The sequence below is a fragment of the Chiloscyllium plagiosum genome, chromosome 9, assembly GCF_004010195.1.
Source record: "Chiloscyllium plagiosum isolate BGI_BamShark_2017 chromosome 9, ASM401019v2, whole genome shotgun sequence".
Classification (NCBI taxonomy): Eukaryota; Metazoa; Chordata; class Chondrichthyes; order Orectolobiformes; family Hemiscylliidae; genus Chiloscyllium; species Chiloscyllium plagiosum.
Genome location: NC_057718.1, coordinates 105,710,297 through 105,734,304, shown reverse-complemented (window position 1 = coordinate 105,734,304; position 24,008 = coordinate 105,710,297). Strand labels below are relative to the sequence as shown.

At 37.8% G+C, this 24,008-nt stretch overlaps 1 protein-coding gene across 4 annotated transcripts in view; it reads left to right on the top strand.

Annotated features, from left to right (window-relative positions):
- ehbp1 (EH domain binding protein 1) overlaps positions 1–24,008 on the top strand; it is a 386,143-nt gene that overhangs the window by 145,862 nt on the left and 216,273 nt on the right. For all 4 annotated transcript variants that reach the window (XM_043696731.1, XM_043696730.1, XM_043696729.1 and 1 more), the window contains one exon: positions 2,377–2,590. In XM_043696731.1, coding sequence (XP_043552666.1) covers positions 2,377–2,590 — 214 coding nt within the window. The remainder of the gene's footprint in view (positions 1–2,376; positions 2,591–24,008) is intronic.

Sequence of the window (24,008 nt, the reverse complement as noted above, 5' to 3'; positions counted from 1 at the left end):
GGTCATGAGGGACATTGCTAAGGGGAATGGCAGATCTTTTCTCTAGGGTGGGAGAGTTCAAAACAAGGGGGCGTATTTTTAAAGGTGAGAGGCAAAAGTTTTAAAAAGGACATGAGGGGCAACTTTCTTTTTAAAATAACACAAGTTTGGTTTGTGTGTAGAATGAACTGCCATAGAAGTGGTGGAGGCAGGTACAGTTTGCAACATTTAAAAGACATTTTGCATAAGTACATGAATAGAGAAGGTTTGGAGGGATATGGGCCAAATGCAGGCGAGTGGGACTAGTTTAGTTTGAGAACATGGTTGGTGTGAACTAGTTGGAACGAAGAGTCTGCTTCCATGCTGTATGACTTGAAATTTTAATTCAATAAAAGTTTGAAGTTGAGTCAAATAATGAACATGAAATCGTTGTCAATTATTGAAAAAAAGACCATCTCATTTACAAATGTCCGTTAGGGAAGGAAATTTCCGTCCATGCCTACAAGTGACTCTGGAAACACAGAGGTGGGTAATAAATGCTGACCTGGCCAGCTATGACAGCATCCCATGAATGAATTTTTTAAAAATATAGTTATTGCTAATAGAGCTATGCCTGCTTAGTGGGAGAATGTAGTTTCCCAAGAATTTGCCGACATTCAAGGGTGAAATTAGTGGAGATCATTTTAATAATGGCAGCTTAAGTTTATAAGGAGGAACCTTTGCAGGATTATGTAAGCATTAATGAAAACATTTGTCTTTTCTCATCTTCCACGTTCCAATTCATTTGTTTTTAAATTATAACTGGTTTATTTTTTGTAATTTCACTGTCTTTTTTTTACCACTGAGGAATGTAGTTGTGGGACCTTAGCTTATAGTGTAAGATATCATCAGTATTGAAGATGTTAGGAGAAAGGAAGCAGAAATTCAGAGGCTTGGAATGGATCAAGCAAACCTGTGGATTGTAAGTAGTAGGTCTGAGATAAGAATTTGGATGTTTTTTAAGTGCTTAGGAAGATTGAGTTAGATTCTCTCCAAACTCCCCCGCCTGGAGGACAGTCATTTGAACCTTTTAAAGTGTTAGTTTGAGTCAGTGGTATGTGGCCTAAAAATGCTGCCAAGTGTTGATGTTTTCTGAAACTCTACAATCTATTTGCATCAGTACAACCTCTGACTGATGCATGCAAGACCACAAGTTACATGGTTTGTTGCTTATGGCATTTATTTTAATGCCTTACTTTCTAACCATTGTCTTTATTGCTTTATATTTGGTGTTAACCAATGAAATTAATTAGAAACTAATAGTGTTACAATTCTAAATTCAAATTGTGTTTCCAAAACTCAACAGTCGTTTTGAGTCAGTAATACTTTTAATACCTTTACCCTTTTACTTCTAAAGTTTTAAACTAGCGATGACTGGAATATTCCTCAGAGACCCCTTCTGTCAGCAGGTTAAATTTGGTCCTGTCATCCTCATCTTTCATTCGAGTATCTTCGTCTTATTGGAAGTTCATGAATGACAGATGGATCTGGAAGGCAAGCTTCAAGACTGACATGTGATGTGCACTGAAAGTGCCTAGTTGTTTGTTTCCTTGTCAAATGGTTTACCACAGCAAAATAGAGGTCGATCAAGTATAAGACACAAGAGCAGGCTAATTGACCAATTGTGTTTTTTATACCGACAGGATCATCTTGCTTTCCTATTGATAGTGAATGGAAAGTTGCCTTAAAAAAACTGAAACCTAGTCCATGATGAAATTTGTTTCCACAAAGAGCTTTATATCAATCTAAGAAGTTTAATGTTAGGTTAAATTGGTTGTTGTTTTTATATCTGGCTGATGATAAAACTATAAATTAATGCTTATTTTTAATTGCCTAATTTTTTCTCTCTAACTACTTTTGTAAAGGTGCAGAAAGAAAATGAACAAATAAGCGCATGTTTGACATTGTTTAATGACTGTCATTTTCTGAGCTAAACTAAAACTGGTTTCAAAGCTATGCAAGTGGTTGTATTAAAACCAGTAACATTTATTTTCACTTTTTTGGTATGGTTAGAAATATTATTTAAAATTAACATTAAAGCAGATTTTATATTTTTTAACGGAAACAGTCTATGCAAATGACATATTCTGAACAGTGACAGGAAGCCACTTAATATCTGAATGTGGACCTTAAGATAAGAGTTAACATTTATTTAAATGTTTAGTAAGAAGTACCGAACAAGATGATCTTTGAACCATGAAAAGCTTGTCACAGCGAATGTGGCCTGAATTTTTTATTTATTCCACAGTTTAAAGGTTATAAGATGCAACAAAAATACTGTACATGATTTCTGGAATGAGAAGAAAATATATTTTACGGAAGAAAGTTGTCAAAGGAATATTTTTCTGTTTTAATTAGATCTAATCCATTCTACGAGCCGAAGGCTGTACATTCTACAAGGTATCAAACCTCATTAGTGACAGCTTCAGTACAACAGGCCGAGACAGAAAAAAAGACAAAGAGGAAAGCACCATCACCTCCAGCACCTGACAATACATCCACACCAAAGACAGAAACTGTAAAGGTGTACGTCAAACCAGCTACTGTGATCGATATATCCTCATCACCAAAGGTATGGTTTAGCAGTAGATTCATTATAATTGTCAGTTCACTTTTGTTTTCAAGTTTTGAGCTTTTAAGGTTCTATAATGTGGCAAACTTTTAGATAGTAAGGGTAGTGGATAATTTAGCTTTAAATGTTTTGCAAATTTAGTTATTTCTAACAACTTCTGATAAGTATAATAAGAAAAGTCAAGAGGTAAGGTATCCAAAACAGAATGTTTGCTCAGATGAGTCACAGTATCAATGTTTCTGGCATTTATTATGAAAAAGTCTTCCTCAGAATTCTGCAAACAGTGCCTTTAATCGTTTCACAAATGTAGTGCTAATGATGCTCCTATTACTGCAGAAAGAATCATGAAAACATTGGCCAACTTGTAAGTTTTGTTTGAAATTATATTGCAATTATAAAGGGGATTTCAGATACTGACCTGAGCTTTTCATTGAAGTCCATGTGTTTCACAGATTGTCTGAACCCCAAAATTTGTCAAAAGTTTTGAAATTGTCCCAGGGCATTTTACTTTTTGGTGAAGTAGACTACTTGAATTTCATATTTTGTTCAGTTTTTGCTTTGTATTAGTAAAACTTACAAATACTAATATTGTTAATCAGTTGATCTGTAATGTTGATGTATGATGTTCAAAATGGATTGATAGATTTTCACGAAAGGTTCTACAACTATCAAACAATTTACAGCTTAATATAGAACTTTAATGGACAGAATATAGTTAATTCTGTAATTTCCAGAATCTGAATGTCAGCAACAGTGCTTTACTAAATTTCAATATTTCAGGCATTGAGAAATGTATTAACTGTCAATACGTGGGCAGCACTGTCAAATCTAATGCACCTGTTTCTTGCTTATTTAGAGTATGTGGCATGAGGGGTGGCAAAGGGAAGGAAGTTATCTGTTCTTCTTATTGCCTTCCTCTTAGAAATAAGAACAGTAAGTTGAGAATATTCGAATTAAACAGTGTGTACAATTTGACTATAAGAAAGTGATGATTGTCCTTGAATCTTTTACCCAAGTAACTAATCTTCAAATGAGAATATGCTACTGATCACAAGGTTGTAGTATGCCTATAAAGTTTTTTTTAAAATTGAGATATGGACATTGCTGATAAGGTCAGTATTTGTTACCCATCCCTGATTGCCATTGGTCTAAATGGCTTGTTCAGCCTTTTCAGAGGGAAATAAGAGTCCACCACACTGTTTCGGCTGTGGAGTCAAATACAGGCCAGACTGGATAAGCACAATAGATTTCCCTTCCAAAAGTACGTTAGTGAATCTGATGGGATTATTTTTACAACAATCGGTTATAGTTTCATGGCTGTAATTACTGAGGCCAGCTTTTAATCCCAGGCTTTACGAATTGAATTTAAATTCCATCAGCACAGTAATATTTGAACGTGTATTCCCCCAGGCCATTAATCTGGACTGTTAGATTACTCCTTCAGTGACATTGCTACTGGGCCAGTGTCTCCCAAAAGCTGTTAAGTTGTGGGGTTACTGGATGTTAGTTCAGGAGCTCTCCCATCATGGTTTTTGTTACTGGACTAATTAGAGACCTGGACTGATTAGGTGGAAACACTACTTCACATCTCATCATAGTAACAAAATAATTTAAATTCAGTTCATTAAGTGAATAGAAATGAATAAAAAGCTGCTGTCCATAATGGTAACTGAGTAACTAATGGATGGAAATTTATTAATGTCATTTGGGGAGGAAATCTGTTATCCTCACCCAGTCTGGCACCCATCGTGCAAGTCCTGTTCTTCAGCAGTGTGGTTAATCATCAGTTGTCAACCTCTTCAACATTCTTTTGAGGGCAATTGAGAATGGGCAGTTGTGGTCTTGACTATAGTTCCCATATCTGACAAATGGATCGAAAAGAAAACTTAGCCTGTATTCTCTTCCATTCTCCCCTGAGAGCATTAAAATAACTTGTGATGTAGTTCCACTGGACAAGATGCATTTCCATGAGCTGATTGAAGGTAAAATCATACACATCAATCAAACCATTCAAACATGATTTTGATTGTATTCAAAAGTAATTTATTAATTGTGTATTTACTTGAGCACAGTATTTTACATTTAATTTTTAACTGCTTTGTCTAGGTAGAAAGTTTAAGTTAAGAACCTATTACTAAAGATTTGACTCTTAAATTATAGTGATTTTGAGACTCAAATAGTAGACAATGAAATCCACATTAAATTCCAAATTGCAATCTGTATTTAGGTTTTTACAGAGAATGTCTATGTATCAAACATTAGCTGAGACTACATTGGTAAAGTGTCCATTTTTGTGCTGCATGAGTGCAAATAGAGAGCTGCTGATTAAGGGAATGTCAAAGTTGGAATGTAACTATGGTTAGAAATAATGGTTTAAAATGGTCAACATCTTTAACTTTTTGACGGTTTGGGTAGAAAGTGTCTTATATCAAATGATCAGAAGAATACCAAGTTCAATGTGAGGAGAAGACCTGACACTTACATTCCATCTAGCATCTCTTTGTCCTATTACTATCAGTGTTTGATTCCAACTTTAATGAACATTAAGTTGCTACTTTTGCTCCTGTAGAAACTAAAAGAATGATGCAAGTATGTATTAATCTCAACATCTCCAACAACTAATGATCTTGGCTCCCTTTTAAAAAGTACTAATTAACCAAAAAGAACTACTTTTTATTGGAATCTGCCTCACGTGTCCTTTGTCATTTTGTAGATGCCAAACAATTTTCCAATTTATTTGGGTACAGGTGACTCGCCCCATTTAGCTTAGTGGCTCAATAGATAGCTAAGCCAAATAGTCTAGGGAGATTACTAGTCAATGTTTGTCTGATAGTGTCACCAGATTGACTGGAGCATCTGTACTGTTGCCTTGGAATTTATAACATTGCTGATTCAGAAAATATTCTAGTTTATTGTATAGTTTATAAACGCTTAGATTGATTGAGCCTGATGTCTCACAATTTGAGAGTATTGGCACATTTGTAATGCAGTTCATAAGAAAACCTGATCTTACGCTTACTGCTGCTTTGTACAGACCAGTGTACTAGATCTCACTGAACTTCCTGTTTTAGTCCTTCAAAATGCATCAAGTGGTTCTGAAGTTTCACTGATCAATGAGCTCTGTGAATGTAGTCCTGTTTCAGTTGTGTTCAGTACTGTTTTCAGTACTGTTTTCAGAGTTTACTCCATTTGTTGAATTCATGACCTTTGCATGAATAAAGGTAAACAGGATTATAACAGCCATTTTCAACAATAGAGAGAGCAACTGACTATGAGTGTGGAAATTTTTTTGATGCCACACAGCCTGGAGGCAGTGCTGTTAATGTGTCTGAAGTGACAAGGAAGATCGAAACAACCATTTAAAAATACTAAGTGCATTAAAGAAAAGAGCACATCGTACAAAGTAACGGAGGGGGCAAGCACTTTTGATGTGGTGTGAAGAATAGGCATGCATCATTAATAACTGTCCACAAAAGCTTCAGCCAGCCTTGAGGTGACTAGTTTGATTTATGCAACATAAGAAAATTATCAAGAGATGATTCAGAATCTGTTGTGAATATTCTTAAGCAGCTAATAAATGAATAAATAACTCATGGTGTTGTTCTTAGTAAGTCTTTCTTTTACCTGCCTGTGCTCTTCTAATTCTGACCGTCTTTCCCTGTTTCTCACTTTTGTTATTGCTTTCTGATTTTCTCTTCTGCTTCTTTGTAGTGGAGCAGAAAAGCCATCCATACATCGCAAATGGAAAAGGACTAGATGAGAATGAATAGGACCAGAGGAGAAGAATTAAAATTGAAATTTGAATGGGACACAGGAAAACAGTAGAGATCATAAGACCCCAAGAAACAGGGAGAGGAGTAGGTCATTTGACATCTCAAGCCTGCTCTGCCATTCAGTAGAATCAAGGCTGATCTGTCCACTTTCCTGCCTTTCACCTAGAATCCTTGATTTCCCGATTCCATACTGGGGATTATTGTAGCAAACCTTTTCTGAACTGCCTCCACTGAAATGATATATTTCCTTTAAATAAGGGGGCTAAAACTGCTCACAGTAGTCCAGATGTGGTCTCATCCAAAGATGTACAGGTTAGGTGAATTGGCAATGCTAAATCAGGTGCATTAATCAGGGCTAAGTATAGGGTAAGGGAAATGGATCTTGGTGAGTTACTCTTCGGAGGATCGGTGTGGATTTGTTGGGCCAAAGAGCTGTTTCCTTACTGTAGTGAATCTAATCTAATCTAATCGCCTGTACCTCATGCAGATGTAGTAAGGCCCTTAATTCTTTTAGGGAATGTGGCAACATAACAAAGTCAGAAGTTATTACCCCATGCTAATTGCCCTCGAATTGAATGGCTTACTCAGAGGGCGGTTAAGAGTTGACCACCTTGCTCTGGGTCTGTCATCACATGTTGGCCAGACCAGGTGAGGACAGTCGATTTCCCTCCCTAAAGGATGTTTTTGGCGCCATGGTGGCTCAGTGGTTAGCACTGCTGCTTCTCAGCACAAAGGTCCTAGGTTCAATTCCAGCCTTGGGTGACTGTGTGTGGAGTTTGCACATTCTCCCTGTGTCTGCGTGGGTTTCCTCCCGGTGCTCCGGTTTCCTCCCACAATCCAAAGATGTGCAAGTTAGGTGAATTGGCCATGCTAAAGTGCCCATAGTGTTAGGTGCATTAATCAGAGGGAATTGGGACTGGGTGGGTTACTCTTCGGAGGGTCGGTGTGGACTTGTTGGGCCAAAGGACCTGTTTCCACACTGTAAGGAATCTAATCTAATCTAATTAATGAACTAGAAGGGTTTTTATAACAATCAATGATACCTTCATGATTATCATCACTGAGACTAGTTTTCAATTCCAGATTTATTTGAAACAAAACAGAAATTGCTGGAGGAACTCATTGTGCCTTCAGAAGTGTCACTGGACTCAAAACTTTATCTCTGCCTTTTATCCACAGATGCTGCCAGATTGCTGAGTTTCTCCAGTGGTATCTGTTTTTATTTCAGATCTTCAGCTTCTGCAGTTCTTTGTTTTGTACCAGATTTATTTAAGTTTCAGCAGCTTCTTTGGTGGATTTGAGGCCACATTTCCCATAGTATTAGTGTGGTTCTTTGGATTATTAATTGAGTGACATTATCATAATGCATACTTACAGATTTTCTTTAGCGACAGTTTGAATCAAGCAGCTGATGAACAGAAAGTCTTAAAGTGTGAGTAGTAGAGACTCTGAAATTAAATGACAAATGCCACGATTAGAACATGTATCCGAAGATATTGGCCTGAGACTCACTGAAAATGTGGCCTCAGATTTCTTCTCAAGCATATAATGAAGTAGATTAGATTAGATTACTTACAGTGTGGAAACAGGTCCTTCGGCCCAACAAGTCCAAACCGACCCTCCGAAGCACAACACCCCCAGACCCATTCCCCTACATTTACCCCTTCACCTAACACTATGGGCAATTTAGCATGGCCAATTCACCTAACCTGCATATTTTTGGACTGTGGGAGGAAACCGGAGCACCCAGAGGAAACCCACGCAGACACGGGGAGAATGTGCAAACTCCACACAGTCAGTCGCCTGAGACGGGAATTGAACCCGGGTCTCTGGTGCTGTGAGGCAGCAGTGCTAACCACTGTGCCACCGTGCTGCCCACAAAGTATCCTGGCCTAGCTGGTCAATTGTCTAGCTTCTATGCTGAACCGGTCTACAGGTACATCTAGTTGGATTGAGCTAAGGTGGGGAGAGTGGACTTTGACTGATAGGTCAGCTCCTGTCAGCTTTATCTCCATAGAAACAAAGTATTAAAATGTACCCTCTGTCATTGACTGTAAGTTGTTTTGAAATATCCAGTTGTTGTGAAAAGGACTGTATAAGTGCAAAGCTCTCTCTCTCAGTCCAAAACTAGAGGGCATAGGTTTAAGATGAGGGGGGGGAAGATTTAAAAGGGACCTATAGGGCAACTTTTTCATGCAGAGGATGGTGCATGTATGGAATGATTCTCCAGAGGAGGTGGTGGAGGCTGGTACAATTACAACATTTAAAAAGCATCTAAATGCGTATATGAATATGAAGGGATGAGCCAAATGCTGACAAATAGGACTAGATTAATTTAGGATATCTGGTTGGCATGGATGAGTTAGACCGAAAGATCTGTTTCATGCTGTACAGCTCGATGACTCTTTGACCCTATTTTGTAAATACTGCAATGATTCCTTAAGGATTATTGGTTAAGCCACTGAAAAAGAAGAAACTGAATGCATGTGTACATGGGATCCTATGCCCCCAAATTTGATAACTGCCACATCTTCTGTGAGACAGTAGGATTTCAAATCGGTGGGAAATAGAGAATTTTTCTGCTGAAGAAGGGACCAGTTTTATCTATCCTGAAAATAGAAAAATGCTCTGTGGATCTGGCAGCATCTAGGGAGAGAGAATGAGTGAATGTTTGAGGATGATGGTACTTTATTAGATTGAGTTTCTTCCTATGCTGTTGAAATGGAAGGGGATCCTGCTATGCTGCCTGAACTGGACAGGGAGTCTGTTAGCTCAGTAAAGACATCCTGAACTCCCCTAAGCTTAAGTAAGTTTGGTAATACTGACCTTGAGTATTGCTGGAAATAATACATATTTTGTCAAAACTGTCTTCTTGCACATATCAGGGCAATATGCACGAAATACCAATATCATGGGAAACCAACATTTATTCATTTTGAGAAATAAGTGCTGATTGGTCAGCATGTGGACTCATAACTGGTTAAGGCATTTCCATGGAGAATGCACCAGTTAGACAATGATTGATCATAAACTACCAAGTTTTGTTTAAATTTGAAACAAGGCAGGTTGATTCTATCTGATCAAGGTATTGCTCTGTGAAGTAAGTCAGAGAATGGCTGTCACCTATTTTTGTTGGGTTGGAACAGACTCACCGTTTGTACATGTTCTTTCAATCTGCAAAGGACAGGGACCTTCATGTTAATATACGTAGCTTCAGATGTGTGCAAGTACACCACACTGCAAACCTGACTGATTGAATTGGTTGTCAGTGAAATTCTTCACACACTTTGGATTTTTGAGAAAATGTTGTTTAATCATGGAATCACATCCAATATTTGACACTGTCTTGAGTCTTGCAAACACAGGCTGTTGGGTATGGTTCTATCTTGCTTGTTGCAAACAGCTAATGGAATATACTATTTGATGCAATCAGCCAGTCAAAGCCTACATACCAGCATCATGCTAGCACTGAAATTCAAATACCTCGTGACTCATTTGCATTTGGCAGAATGTCTTTCTGGCTTGACAGTGACATCCTCTTAATGGTGAACACCACTCATGTTGCTACAGAATAGTAACTGAGTCAAACAGCTACGTTCACCTTGCTCACACGTCTAAAATACCTTACTCAGATTAATCTAAGGAGACTGGGCATTTCTCAGGATTAAAAATGATGACCTTGATCCCTTTCATGAGCTTGTGAGATATACAGCAAAGAAGAAAGTGTTTAAGGTAGCCATTATCCCACAAGATGAATTTGATGGAATCAATTCCAGCATCAAGCTAATGCAATGAACAAATGGCTTGGCTCTAATAACAAGGTTTCTGATCAGGTTAATCTTATAGTGTGTGTAACTACAGAAATCCCAATGCATGTGTTGACCAGTGAAGTTAAGCTTGCAGTAGACAATAGAAGAGAACTCCCTGGCAGGTATCTCAGCTAGGATATCAAGAAAAAGAATATTTGTCAGTTCCATTTTACAGATGAGTCTGAGCACAAGATGAAGCCCAATGAGATGTGTACATGCTTTATCAAAGTGTGTTTTTTCACCAATACCTAGCTAAGTGTTAACATTAAAAAGCAGCATCTCAAAGGAGCAATCTCAGGGTTGTCCCCAGTGCTGTGTGCTAGTAAGATTAGGAATAGGAGAATAGACCAGTTGAATGCATGGCTGCAGCAATGGTGTAGCAAGGAGGGATTGTTGAGGCATTGGGACCAATTCTGAAGAAGATGGGATCTGACAAGCTGGAGAGTTTGCATCCCAGAATTTGCTAGTACTATGGAGGAAGCTGTAAACTAAAGAGGCAGGGAAACAGGAACCTGAATGGGAAGACGAGCGAGGCAAGCAAAGATAGAAATGAAAGGTAGAAAAGTGGAAGGCGAAAGTGGAAGATGGAGAAACCAGAGGTAGCAACAAATAAGGCCATAGAAAATATGTAAAAATGTCAAAGACAAGTCTAAAGATAGAATTTATGAATGCAAGGAGCATTCACAATATGTTGGATGAATTAGTAGCACAAATAATTGTAAATGGGTACAATATGATTGTGATTACAGGGAATGGCTGCAAGGTGACCAAGGCTAGGAACTGATTATCTGAAGATTTTCAATCTTTAGAAAGACAGGCAAAACAGAAAAGAAAGTGGGTGATATTATTTGTGAAAGATTCAATCAATGCAATAGTGAGAAAGGATATTGGTACAAGCAATGGGCGGCATGGTGGCACAGCAGTTAGCACTGCTACCTCGCAGCACCAGAGACCCGGGTTCAATTCCCGCCACAGGCGATTGACTGCGTGGAGTTTGCATGTTCTCCCCATGTCTGCGTGGGTTTCCTCCGGGTGCTCCTGTTTCCTCCCACAGTCCAAAGATGTGCAGGTCAGGTGAATTGGCCATGCTAAATTGCCCGTAGTGTTAGGTAAGGGGTAAATGTAGGGGCATGGGTGGGTTGCGCTTCGGCGGGGCGGTGTGGACTTGTTGGGCCGAAGGGCCTGTTTCCACACTGTAAGTAATCTAATCTAATCAATCTAGTTGTAGAATCACTCTGGGTGGAGCTAAGAAGCAACAAGGAGAGGTGATGACCTACTGGTATTATCGCTACACTATTAATCCAGAGACCCTGGTCATATCTTAAGGACCCAGGTTCGAATCTTGCTATGCCAGGGGGTGGAATTTGACTTCAATAAATATCTGGAATTAGGAGTCGAATGATGACCATGAAACCATTGTCAATTGTCAGAAGAAAGCTATCTGGTTCACTAATGTCCTTTAGGCCTTGCCAATGACACCCATATCCCATGAATTACTTTTTGAAAAAAGGGCAGAAAACATTGGTGAGAGTTTTCCGTAGGCCTCCAAACATTAGTGGTAAGATAGGAGGCACTGTTAAGTAGGAAATCAGAGATGCATGCTACAGTAATCATGACTTAGATCTACATATAGACAGGACGAACCACGTTAATAATTTTAGTATGCCAGATGAATTCCTGGAATGTGTGCTAGATGTTTTTTATAGATCGGTAAATTGAAAAGCCAACTAGGGAACAAGCCTACCTAGACATGATTTAGTGCACTGATGAGAAGCTAATCAATAATCTAATTGAGAGGTCCTTTAAGAAAAAGTGACCATAACATGAGATTTCTTCACGCAGTTAGAGAGTGAAGTTGCCTAATCCAAAATTAGGGTTCTAGAACTAAAGGAGAACTGTGAAGGTACAAGGGCTGGTTGGCTGTGCTTTTGGGTGAAAGAATGCAATAGAAAAAGTGGTTGAACTGTGGCTAAGAAAATAAATTGAGGATAGTATTAGATTCAAAGAGGAGTCACATAAAGTTATCAGAAAAAATACTAAATCTAAAGACTGGGAGCAGTTTAACATTTAGCAAAGGAACACTAAGAGATTGGTGGAAGAAAAAAGTAGAATATGAATGTAAACTTGCAAGGAATGTGATGAAAGTATTGAAAAAGGAAAAGGTTAGAAATGGGAGAATTGATATTGGAGCACAAGGAAATGGCAGAGCAATTAAACAACTATTTTAGTTCTGTCTTCACAGAGGTACAAATAATTTCTCAGAAATGCTAGGATTTATTGAGAAGTAAAAATTGAAAAAAAAAATCACTTGGAAATAAATGTTGGAGAAATTAGTGGAACTGAAAACCGATACATCCCCAGGGCCTGATAATCTATATTTCAAGGTACTAAAGGAGGTGACCATGGAAATAGTGAATGTGTTAGTTGCCATCTTCCAATAATCTGTAAATTCGGGAACAGTCCTGGCTGATTGGAAGATGACAAATATAACTGCACCACTTAAAAGAAAAAGGGAGGGACAAAACTGGGAATTTCAGTCCAGTTTGCCTAACATCATTGGTGGAGAAAATACTGGAACTAGTAAGAATGTGAAAGTAGGACACTTTTAAAAAAAAACAAATTATATGGGATTACACAAAATCAATATGGATTTCTGAAAGGGTAATCACTTTTGACAAACCTGCTGGAGTGTTCGAGAACATAACTAGGGATACATAATGCAGTACCCGTGGATGTGCTGTATTCAGATTTTCAGAAACCTTTTGAAAAGGTTTCACAAGAGATTACTGTCCAAAATCAAAACAGTGGATGTAATATACTGGCATGGATTGAGAATTGTTTAGCAGAAGGGAAACAGAGGAATAAGTAATTTGTCGGTGTGATAGGCAGTGACGAACTGGCTATTGCACGTCACAACTTAGGCCCCAGCTTTTCACAATACATCGTAACAATTTGGATTAGGGAATGAAATGTAATTTTGCTACATTTGCTGGAGAGACAAATTATTTGGGAATGTGAAATGAGAGGCAGATGTAGAGGTTTCAGGATGATTTAGACAAGTTGGGTGAGTGGACAAATGAGTAGGTGCAGAATAACAGTAAGAGTGCATTTATCCACTTAGGACAAATCAAATGGCAGACTATTACTTAAATAATGATAGATTTGGAAATGTTCATGTAGAAAATGGCCTGGGTATCCTTACACACCAGTCATTTAAAGCAAGCATGCAGGTTCAGCAAACAAGTAGGCAAATGGTATGTTGGCCTTCTTTGAATGAGGGATTGAGTACAGAGCAAGAAAGTCTTACTGCAGCTGTAGAGGGTCTCAATGAGACTCAATCTGGTGCAGTTTTGGTCTCCTTACCTGAGAAAAGGTATACTTACCATAGAGGGAGAGCATGAAGGTTCATCATCCTTTGATGGCAGTTGTGTCATATCAAAAGAGATTGGGTTGACTGACCTGCATTCGCTAGAGTTTAGAGGAAGAGATGATTTCTTTAAATGTATAAACTTCTGACAAGGCTGGACAGTCTGGGTGCAGGGCTGATGTGTCTTTTAGCTGTGGTTCAGAACAAGGTGGGTCACGGTCTCAGTATGTGTGTTAGGCCATTTTAGATGAGATGAGAATATCTTCAATCAGACGGTGGTGAACCTGTGAATTCTCTACAACAGGAGGCAGTGAAGGTGAAGTCACTGAATACATTTGAGAAAGAAATAGATTTCTACAAGCTAAAGATGCCGTGAGATATGTGGGGTAAATGGGAATACGTGTATTGAGAGATCGGGATCAGCCATGATCATAAGACCATAAGAAACAGCAACAGGAGTAGGCCATTCACCCCTTTGAGCCCCCTCCACCAATCAATAGGATCCAACATTCCTAACATCCACTTTCCTGCCATTTCCTTACAATCTTTGATTCTCCTACTGATTAAGAATCTTTCTATCTTAGCTTTTAATATATTACAAGCACTCTGCCCCCACAGCTCTCTGTGGCAAGAAGTTCCAAAGACTGTTAACTCTTGAAGAGAAGAATTTCCTCCTGATCTCATTCTTAAATTAGCACCTCTTAATTCTGAGACTATGTCCTCTGGATCTAGACTCCCCAGTGAAGGGAAAGACCATCTCAGCATTTACCCTGTCAAGCCCCTTAAGAATCTGCATATTTCAAAACTCCACAATTAACAGTGATACAGTTCCCCTTTTCTAGTCACGTTATAGTAACACCACAGAGCCGACCAGTTGTAAGTTTCAAACTGACTGCCTACTAACCTGTCACTGCTGTGGTCCAGTAATAGAAACCCAAGAGGGAAAATTGTGAACCTCCAATTTTGGGTGGCACGGTGGTTAGCACTGCTGCCTCACAGCACCAGAGACCCGGGTTCAATTCCTGCCTCAGGAAACTGCCTGTGTGGAGTTTGCACATCCTCCCCATGCGTGGGTTTCCTCCGGGTTCTCCGGTTTCCTCCCACAATCCAAAAATGTACAGGTTAGGTGATTTGACCTTGCTAAATTGCCCGTAGTGTTAGGTGAATGGGTAAATGTAGAGGAATGAGTCTGGGTGGGTTGCTCTTCAGAGCGTCGGTGTGGACTTGTTGGACAGAAGGGCCTGTTTCCACCCTAAGTAATCTAATCTAATCTAATCTAACCTTTAATCACAGAAGGCTACAACCAAATCAGGACTGACACTGTTCTCCCAACATCTCAGCTGCCTGTCAAAGTCAGGACTCCAAGCAGAGGCCTATAATAATTTTAATAAACACCTTTTACAAATCCAAAAACAATGCATCATATAATATACCTTAGAATTTAATCAAACAAAAAGCCTTTTGTCAATATTGAATAGAGATAATCTCTCGTACTGGCTTGTTATTTACTGATCAGGCTGGTCTGTTAACAAAGACAGTTCACTACATCCTCAGATTACCTGGTTTCCTTAAACTGAGAATGTTACTACCAGTTTATCTAGATCAATTTAGAGAATTTGTCTTTGAAAGCTTCTTTGCATGATGCTAAGTTAAAAATCACACAACACCAGGTTATAGTCCAACAGGTTTAATTGGAAGCACACTAGCTTTCGGAGCGAGGCTCCTTCATCAGGTGATTGCATGATGCTATTTGACTCCTTATTTACTGATCAGTGTGATGTTAAAAACAACTGAAAGAATCAAGCGCTGGCTAGACTTAATTTTGTCACCAGGTTAAATTCCAATAATCGGTATTTACTTATGATCTTACTGTATTGACTGAGCAGGAAGCTAAAATAAATTATTAATTCATACATTTTATATGACACTTCTTATATTCCTAGTGCACAAAAACATTTTGAAACAAATTTATTACTTTGAAAGTGCAATCAGTATTGCATAGTCAAATCTACTAGCCAGTTTGAAATACAAGACCTGCGGAAAGCAGTGAGTTCACTGGGCAGGTGATCGGTTTTGGTAGCGTTCTTTGGAACTCTGCCTATCCTCAAACACTGCTGTGGTGTTCATCTGTCTAAGTAGACAGAAAAAGCCTAATTACTTGTCATCTGAATGCTGGAACATTTGCTCAGCACCATACTAACGTATGAGTCAAGAGTATGTGTACAGGGAGTGGAGTGGGACCTGAACCAGCATTCTTATCTCAGACATGAAAATTACCACTAATTTATTTATTAATTGTTGATATGTTTTTCTTAAAACAAATTTCCCTGACATCCAAAAAGTCTTCAATTTCAAAATGTGCTTGCATGTTTACTGAGGCATTAAAATCGCAGACTTTGATCTACTATTTATTTAAATAGGTGCTTTTGATAGAATATCATGGCATTTTTCAACAATTGTGATCTTTTTGATTTTCCTACAACATATGTAATGAAAAACAGTTTTTGCTGGAAGAGCTTTATCTGATCTTCAGGGTAATCATTCATTCATTTTGTTTACTTTTTAGCACTTTAACATAATCACTTTTGTGGATTGTTTTAGATGTTTATACTATTATGATTGCAAACTTGAATTCTGCTAAAGGACAATGATAAAAAGGTGACAGTGCATGAATTGAGCTTGTTCCATTGGAGCTCTGTACACTTGATGTTTCTTTCCTGCATCCTGTTTTTCCCTATTTTAGTCAGAAATCGGTTGAAAAAGAACATGTGTGAGTTTCAGTCTCCGAAAATGGGAAATATTAAAGTGTTTGGTCCACAAGAAAGTAGTTCAAACTGCAATAGATCACGACTACTGTAAATGTTAGTGTAGATAGAAGGACTCCTTTCTTTTTAGCAATAAGGATTCCAAAGACACATTATCAATGTTTCAAAATAGATTCAAACTTGAGGGTTATTTGGCTGCATATTGAAATAACTCCACAGAAACCGATATCCTGTCACAAAATCATTCTTTATTTACACATGGAGAGTCTTTGATACTGAGCCAGCTCTCAGAGTGAACAGAACCACTGATACTCCTGTTTATATCTGTCAGCCAAGGCTCCCTGATTGGATCAGATTAATAGTCCCAATCAAGGAATTTATATTTTATGAAGTCCACCTGGCTGACCTTATTACAGTCACTGAATGCACATATTAATGCTTTGGTTGGCTGATATTGCCTCTTAGTTCCTACCTATACAAGAATCAAAAATGGGCTATGAGCGCAGGTCAGTACTGAGTCCAGAAAAACTGGTTCTGGTTAGATCGGTGAATAATTGGTTTATTCAAAAAAATTGTTATAGGAGGAGGAACTAAATTATGATGATAAAAATTAATCAAGTAACCATAACTTGCAACATAATTATAGACATCCATTATTTTAATTAGCTTTGAGTAGGCAAGTAATGACAATACGTTGCAAAATGCAAGTCTCCTTAATTTACAGAAGAAAAATGAAATGTCTACTGCACTTTTCATTTTGTGTTAAACACTATAGATCATGTGTTATTTGGTCAGTTTTTTTAAATTTTCAATCATTTTCATGCTATTTATAAATTTAATAAAATGTGCTTCTCTAGTAATATACAGCCTTTCAGCAGTATTTGTCTTATCATTTACGTTCTATTGCCAATATGCAGTAAAACATCCAGCCCCATCCTGATAACTAGATGTTGTAGAAACAGAAGCTATACTTGTGTAGATTTCTCAGTGTGTTGGTTGGGGGATTCTTGTTAATGATGATGGACTTCAATGTGTAACAAACCAGGTAAAAAAGAGTTTGGGTCAGTGGGAGATTTTCTGATGCAAATTTAAAGTATTTTTTGTTGTTCAGGATGCCTCTTATTTTGTTTTGGAAATAATTAAAATATTGATTTTTGTAACCCAGCTAGTGCTAGTTTCCTGCATCCTTTCTCCTGATCAGTTTGTAGTGTTGATTTGATCTCAGCCCACAGTGTTTGTGGTAGGGCAGCAGAGTTGATCTTCCAATTGAAATGATAACAGACTTATTTTTATCGTACCACTGATAGATTATTGATTAAATAGCAATATTGTTATCTTCAATTATATCAGTGTCACTAATTTATTCCACCTCTGTTGATCCCCTCATTTGTATGAAGAACATCATGTATGTGTTGGAATTTTATTATGATTATAACATGAATTACTGAAAAACAGAGTAAAAGTACGTGTAAAAGGAAAAGAGCGTGAGCATTGAAACTGTTTTTGCATGTGCACGCAGAGGGGAATTCAATATAGCTTAAATAATGTGTCCATAGATTTCAAAAGGTACAGAATCATGGTTGAGTAATAAATAGCAAAATAAATGAATAAGGCCTTTATGATCAAGATAGCTTCTTCTAAGAACTCATTTAGGTAGGTACTGTGTTAATGCAAAAGTATGAATGAGTCAATCCAAAATATAAAATAAAGCTTGTGAAGATGCTATTGATAGTGTATTTTTTGTGTATGTAACTATGATTATATCAGTCATTACCTTCAAAACAAAAATTTCAATTAAAATCCTCTTAGCATTTTCTTTGCATTTACATTTAAGGCAAAATGTCATTTTTTGTTGTGCAACTTTAGTTCTGGTAATAAATTATTGCATTTTTAAGTGGTTAAAATGTACTTGTCCTATCTTCATTGCCTGTAGTGGTTTGAATGACACAGCAGAAAGGTTTGGTAACATTAGCTTAATCTGAGCTTATCCTGTCCCGAAAACACAGGTGTGTGGGCTTAAGCCCAATTGAGGGTTTTCCTCTGTAATACCGAAAAACAGGTAAATATTGTTCTTGTGGTTAAGATTCACTGATAATATGAAACTTTTTTGCCAAGATCATTGTAATGCTCAATTTTAGTATTTATTATGCTTGCGGAGTATTTTTTTCTGTCACATTACTATAACAAGAAAATTCTGTTTATAATTTAGTTTTATTAAAATATCGATTGTTCCAGACATTTAATATAGTCTTGCTCTTATTAGTAGCTGAAAATAGATTTTATTTTGGTTTGATAAAGTCTGTTAGACTAGGTTATTGCAATAGCAACTGCAAATGCTGTTTTAAAAAGGAATTACTAGGTATTGGGCTTTGTTCCTGTGGTTTAACATAATCTGAATCCCATGTTCCAAAAGCTTTGCCAATTATTCCTATTATTTTTCACTCTTTCAGTTTTAATGTTAGTTGCCTTTAATTGAAATTGGGGTTGGAATTTTTTTTAATGGAAGTCAATTACTCTGTAATATCAAATTCAAGTCATATGATCTCCTCTTTATGCCCTACCTAAACGATCATAGAATCACCATTGTTCTTAAACTTTCTTCCGATTCTGCCCTAGAATCTGGAGTTTTAACCTTAAACTATTGGCATACTTTTTCATTGTGTGAAATTTTACCCAGTTACTTTCTGCTGGACTGCATCTGTTAGTTTTAAAACTGATGTAAAATTTTTATTGGCCTCCTAAACCATAGGATATGTATTGTACTAGAGTTTGACAACTAAATGATAGCTTTTAACTCCATTATTATAGCCTATGTCTAGGCTCTGCCAGTGACTGAGTTGACAACAGCATTAGTCTTTGTCAAACTGAACTTTATAGATTTGAAAGCCTAGCTAACCTCAAGAAGAAAACTGTTGGAAGTGATACCATACTAAACAGCTGATTGGTCAAGACTCCCTCCTCCTTGTTTCCATTGTTTAGCTTTTAATGGAAATTGCATATTTGTGAATGCTAGGTATGAACAAAACAAGGTTAACCAGTAATGTCCTCTCTGATTGAATAGCATTTACATGTAACAGTTATCTTTGAACTACTATTACCCACATAGGGGCATTGGTTTCAGCAAGCCAAGTCCTGTTGTCTGATAACTGTCGAGCTATAAAGCTTCACTTTTGATCTAAGGCTAGGAAACTGATGCCTAGATAATTTGTGGACCCCCCCAGCCCTGTGTATCTGTAATGCTCAAATCCTAATTTCATTGAATGCAAGATAGACACTGGATTAGTGGCAGAGATGGTAAACTGGGTGTTGTATTCGCAGCAATGACAGCAGACTGGGTGCTAGATTTGCAGCAGTTTTTAAAATTTATTTGTTTATGGAATGTGGGCATCGATGACTAAGCCAGCATTTATTGCCTATCCCAATAAGGATCAGTCACATTGCTGTTGATCTGGAGTTACGTGTAGACTAGACTATGTAGGGATGGAGATTTCCCCCCCCACTAATGAATTTCAGTGAATCAATTGGGTTTTTACGCCAGTCAACTATCGCTAGATGATCCCCATTAGGCTAGCTTTTTTAAAAATTCCAGGTTGTTTTTGAATTCAGATTTCACTAACTGTAATGGTGAAACATGAACAAATGTTTTCAGAACATAAGCCTGGTGTTCTGAATAACTTATCCAGAGACATTACCTCGATGTCATTGCTTCCTCAGTGATGCTGAGCAGGGTGCAGGATTGGTGGCAGTAAGGGTAGACTGGGCATGGATTGATGGCATTGATGCTTGACTGAGTGCCAAATTGTTGGCAGTATGGGTGGACTGGAAGTGGATTGGTGGCAGTGACATGAGACTGGGAATGGATTGGCTCCAGTGTTTGCAGACTGGTTGGATTGGCTTCAGAGATGGGGAGTGAGTGGATTGGTTTCATGTGCCACTTGATAGCACAGTTGGTAACCCTTTCGGCACTTCACTGATCAAGAATAGGCTGATGGGATAATAATTGAGTGGCTTAGATTTTTCCTGCCTCTTGTATACAGGGCATACCTGGGCAATTTTCCACATTGTTAGGTAGGTGCCAATATTGTAAATGTACTGGAACAGCTTGTCTGGGGGCTTGCTGAGTTCTGGAGCACAAGAATGTTGTCAGGGTTCATAGCCTTTGTGGTATCCAGTACCTCCAGCTGTTTCTTGATACCATATGGAGTGAATCAAATTGGCAGAAGATTAGCATCTGTGATGTTTGGGAATACTGGAGGAGACTGAAATGGATCATCCATTCAGCACCTCTGGATGAAGATTGCTGTGAATGCTTCAGCTTTTGCAGTGATTGTGCTCTACACCCTCATTATTGAGGATGGGATATTTGTGAAGATTCCTCCTCCAATGAGTTGTTTGATTGTCCACCACAATTACTTTGAAATAAAGCTGATCATAATATGTAACAAAATTAGGACATGCGGCCCATCAAGTCTGCTCTGCCAATCAATCATGGCTGATCTCCTCCTCCTCTAAGTTCCAACAGGTCGTCCATTCACTTTGAGGCTATGCTTAAGTCCTAGGCTCGCCTACTAGTGGAAAATCACTCCATTTCCACTCTATGTCTTTATCCCAGGTTCATTTAGACCTTTGGACCCCCTCCAATGCCAGCACATCCTTCCTTAGATATGGAGCCCAAAACTGCTCTAAACATTCCAATTGCAGTCTGACCAGAGGCTTATACAGCATTGGTAATATATTCCTGCTCTTGTATTCTATCTGTCTTGAAATAAATGCATTTTCCTTTCTAACTGCCAAACAAACCTGCATGTTAACCTTAAGAGAATCCTGAACTAGAACTCCCAAGTCCCTTGTGCTTCCGATGAAGGGCTTTTGCCCGAAACTTCGATTTCCCTGCTCCTCGGATGCTGCCTGAACTGCTGTCCTTCTCCAGCACCACTCTAATCCAGCTTCAGATTTCCAAAGTCTTTCCCCATTTAGAAAATAGTCTACACATTTATTCTTCCCACCAAAGTATATAACCTAACGTTTTGCCACATTGTATTCCAGCTGCCACTTTGCCCACTGTCCTAGCCTGTCCAAGTGCTTTTGCAGCCTCCCTGTTTCCTCAACATTACCTTTCACTCCGCCTTTTTTGTGTCATCTGCAAACTTAGATGAAGAGCTTAGACTGAAGAACTTAGATTTGATCCATTGGATATGTGATTGCTTAGCTGTATCACTTACTGCTTTCATTGTTTAGCGCACAATTAATCTTCAGTTGTATCTTCACTAGGCCAACACCTTGTTTTTGGTATGCCTGGTGCTGCTCTTGGAATGCCCTATTTCACTCTTCTTTGATCCAGGGTTGATTTCTCATGCTTCCTAGTAATTGTAAATTGGGAGATATGCTGGGCTGATGCTCAATTTTGAGTTGCTGGATCTCTTCAAAGTCTACCCCATGCTGATAATGCCAAGCAACATGGTGAAAGGTATACTATTGTGAACATGTGTCTTTGTTTTCACAAGGACTCTGGTGGTCACTGCTACCAATACAGTCATGGGCAAATGCATCTGTGACCAACTAGCTTGGTAAGAACGTCAAGTAAGAATTTCCCTCTTATTGGTTCCCTCACCACTTGCCACAGACACAATCCAGCAGCTGTGACATAGAATCATAGAGTTATACAGCGCATTAACAGACCCTTCGATCTAACTCATTTGTGCAGACCAGATATCCTAAACTGATCTAGTCCCATTTGTCAACATTTGGTCGATATCCCCCTAAACTCTTCCAATTCATGTACCAATTCAGATGCTTTGTAAATACTGTAATTGTACCTGTCTCTACCACTTCCTCATTCCATAGAAGTGCTTTAGGACTCAAACAGCTTGGTCAATAAACATACTGCTAAGCTGTTTTGGTGATTAAAAATTAACATCATAACTTAAATTTAAATTCTATTAAATACAAGCCGGAAAAGATTTTGTAAATGAAAGAAGCTAAATTAGTTAATTTATTTCATTGTAGTCACATTTCGTTGATGTTCGTATTGAAATATTCTATGTTTAAAGCTTTGTTACTATAGCTTGAACTATAACTGTTCAACTTTCCTGTTACAGAATTAAAGGTTTATATCAAAATATTCTACAGTTTGATTTTTTCTTCTTTTTAATCTACGCAACTGTCCTGTATTTGTGCCTCAAGTTACTGGCAGTGTTAATGATTGGGTCCTTTATTGAGATCAAGATGTGTCACTTGGTGTGGTTTTGGTGACAAGCTTTTATATGCTTTCGTTTGCCAATTGGCAGCACAAATTGTTGATCCAGTTCATAATCACTGTACTACTGCTCTGGAGTAACATTACCAATTCTAAAGCAATTCTAAAAGCATTTCAGCCCATATTATGTATCTATTTCTTGAAGAGGTTCTGCAGTGTAGATGATTCCCACTGTATGATGAATGGTTTTCTATTATCTGCTCGTTGGGTAGACTCTGTCCTGGGAGAGATTCTAAGTGAACCTATTTATTTTACTGCATTGTTTTTATTCTAACTGGTATTCTTAGCCCTGGAAGAAATCAGCATGAATTTCAAGGACTCTTTCTACAAAAAATGCAATAATTTCAAGGCCTGTGAGCCTTCAAGTGTCACAGGACTTAAAGTTATGATATGGAGGAGCCGATGTTGGACTGGGGTGGACAAAGTTTAAAAACTTGCAGGCAGTCAATCCATGTAATATTTTATAAACTCCACTTTGGAAATAGAACCAGTCTGACTCAAGATTGGAATACAGACAGACTCTAACCTCACACTTTTAGCACATTGTCTGAGCTGAGATGTCTTTTTTTTTATAAAACCTTAGTCATCTTGACAATGTGACTTAAAAGCAATTCTGGGATTTACATATTAATGAACCAAAACCTGTAACCCATTCTAAAATATGAAAGACTTAATAACAATCTAGGTTTGTTAATTATATCATTTTACTTAAATAACACTAATCTTTTGCTATAAATTCTGTGTCTTAAAGTCCTGCTTCACAACCACCTGAAAAAGGAGCAGTGCTTCAAAAAGGAGCACTTCCCAATAAACCTGTTGGACTATAGCCTGGCGTTGCTTGAGTTTTAACTACATAAAGGCAGTCATTAAGATACATTAAGGTACATGGCCCTTCGCAAACTCAACACTTCACTGGTTCACCCCATGACAAACCACCTCCTTCCTTTTATTCTTTTATGGAATGTGGTGACATCTCAGTTCACTCAGTGCATTAAAGGTGTGAGGATAGAGTCTGTCTGTATCCTAATCTTGAGTCAACGTGTTAACTCTGCTTTTCTCTCCACAGATGCTGCCACACCTGTTGAGATTCTCCAGCAATTATTGTTTGTTTCAGATCTCAAACGTCTGTATTTTTGTTTTATAATATAAAATTAAGTCTCCTGTATTTTGGCAATATTTGCATTTTTTAAATAATATATTTTTATTAAGAAAAAATAGATTTTTAAATATTACAACAAATACAAAACAATGCAATTCAAAACAGTACAAAAATAGTACAAAACTAAACCCAAATAATAAAAAAATTCCCCAACCCACCCTCCTATACGAATGTATAAACATATATAGAGAAGTATAAAATTTAAAAAAAAACCTAAACTAGCTATTTAACTAACTAAATAAATACCTAACAACAAACAGATAAATAGTAATAACTCAGCCCAGCCAAA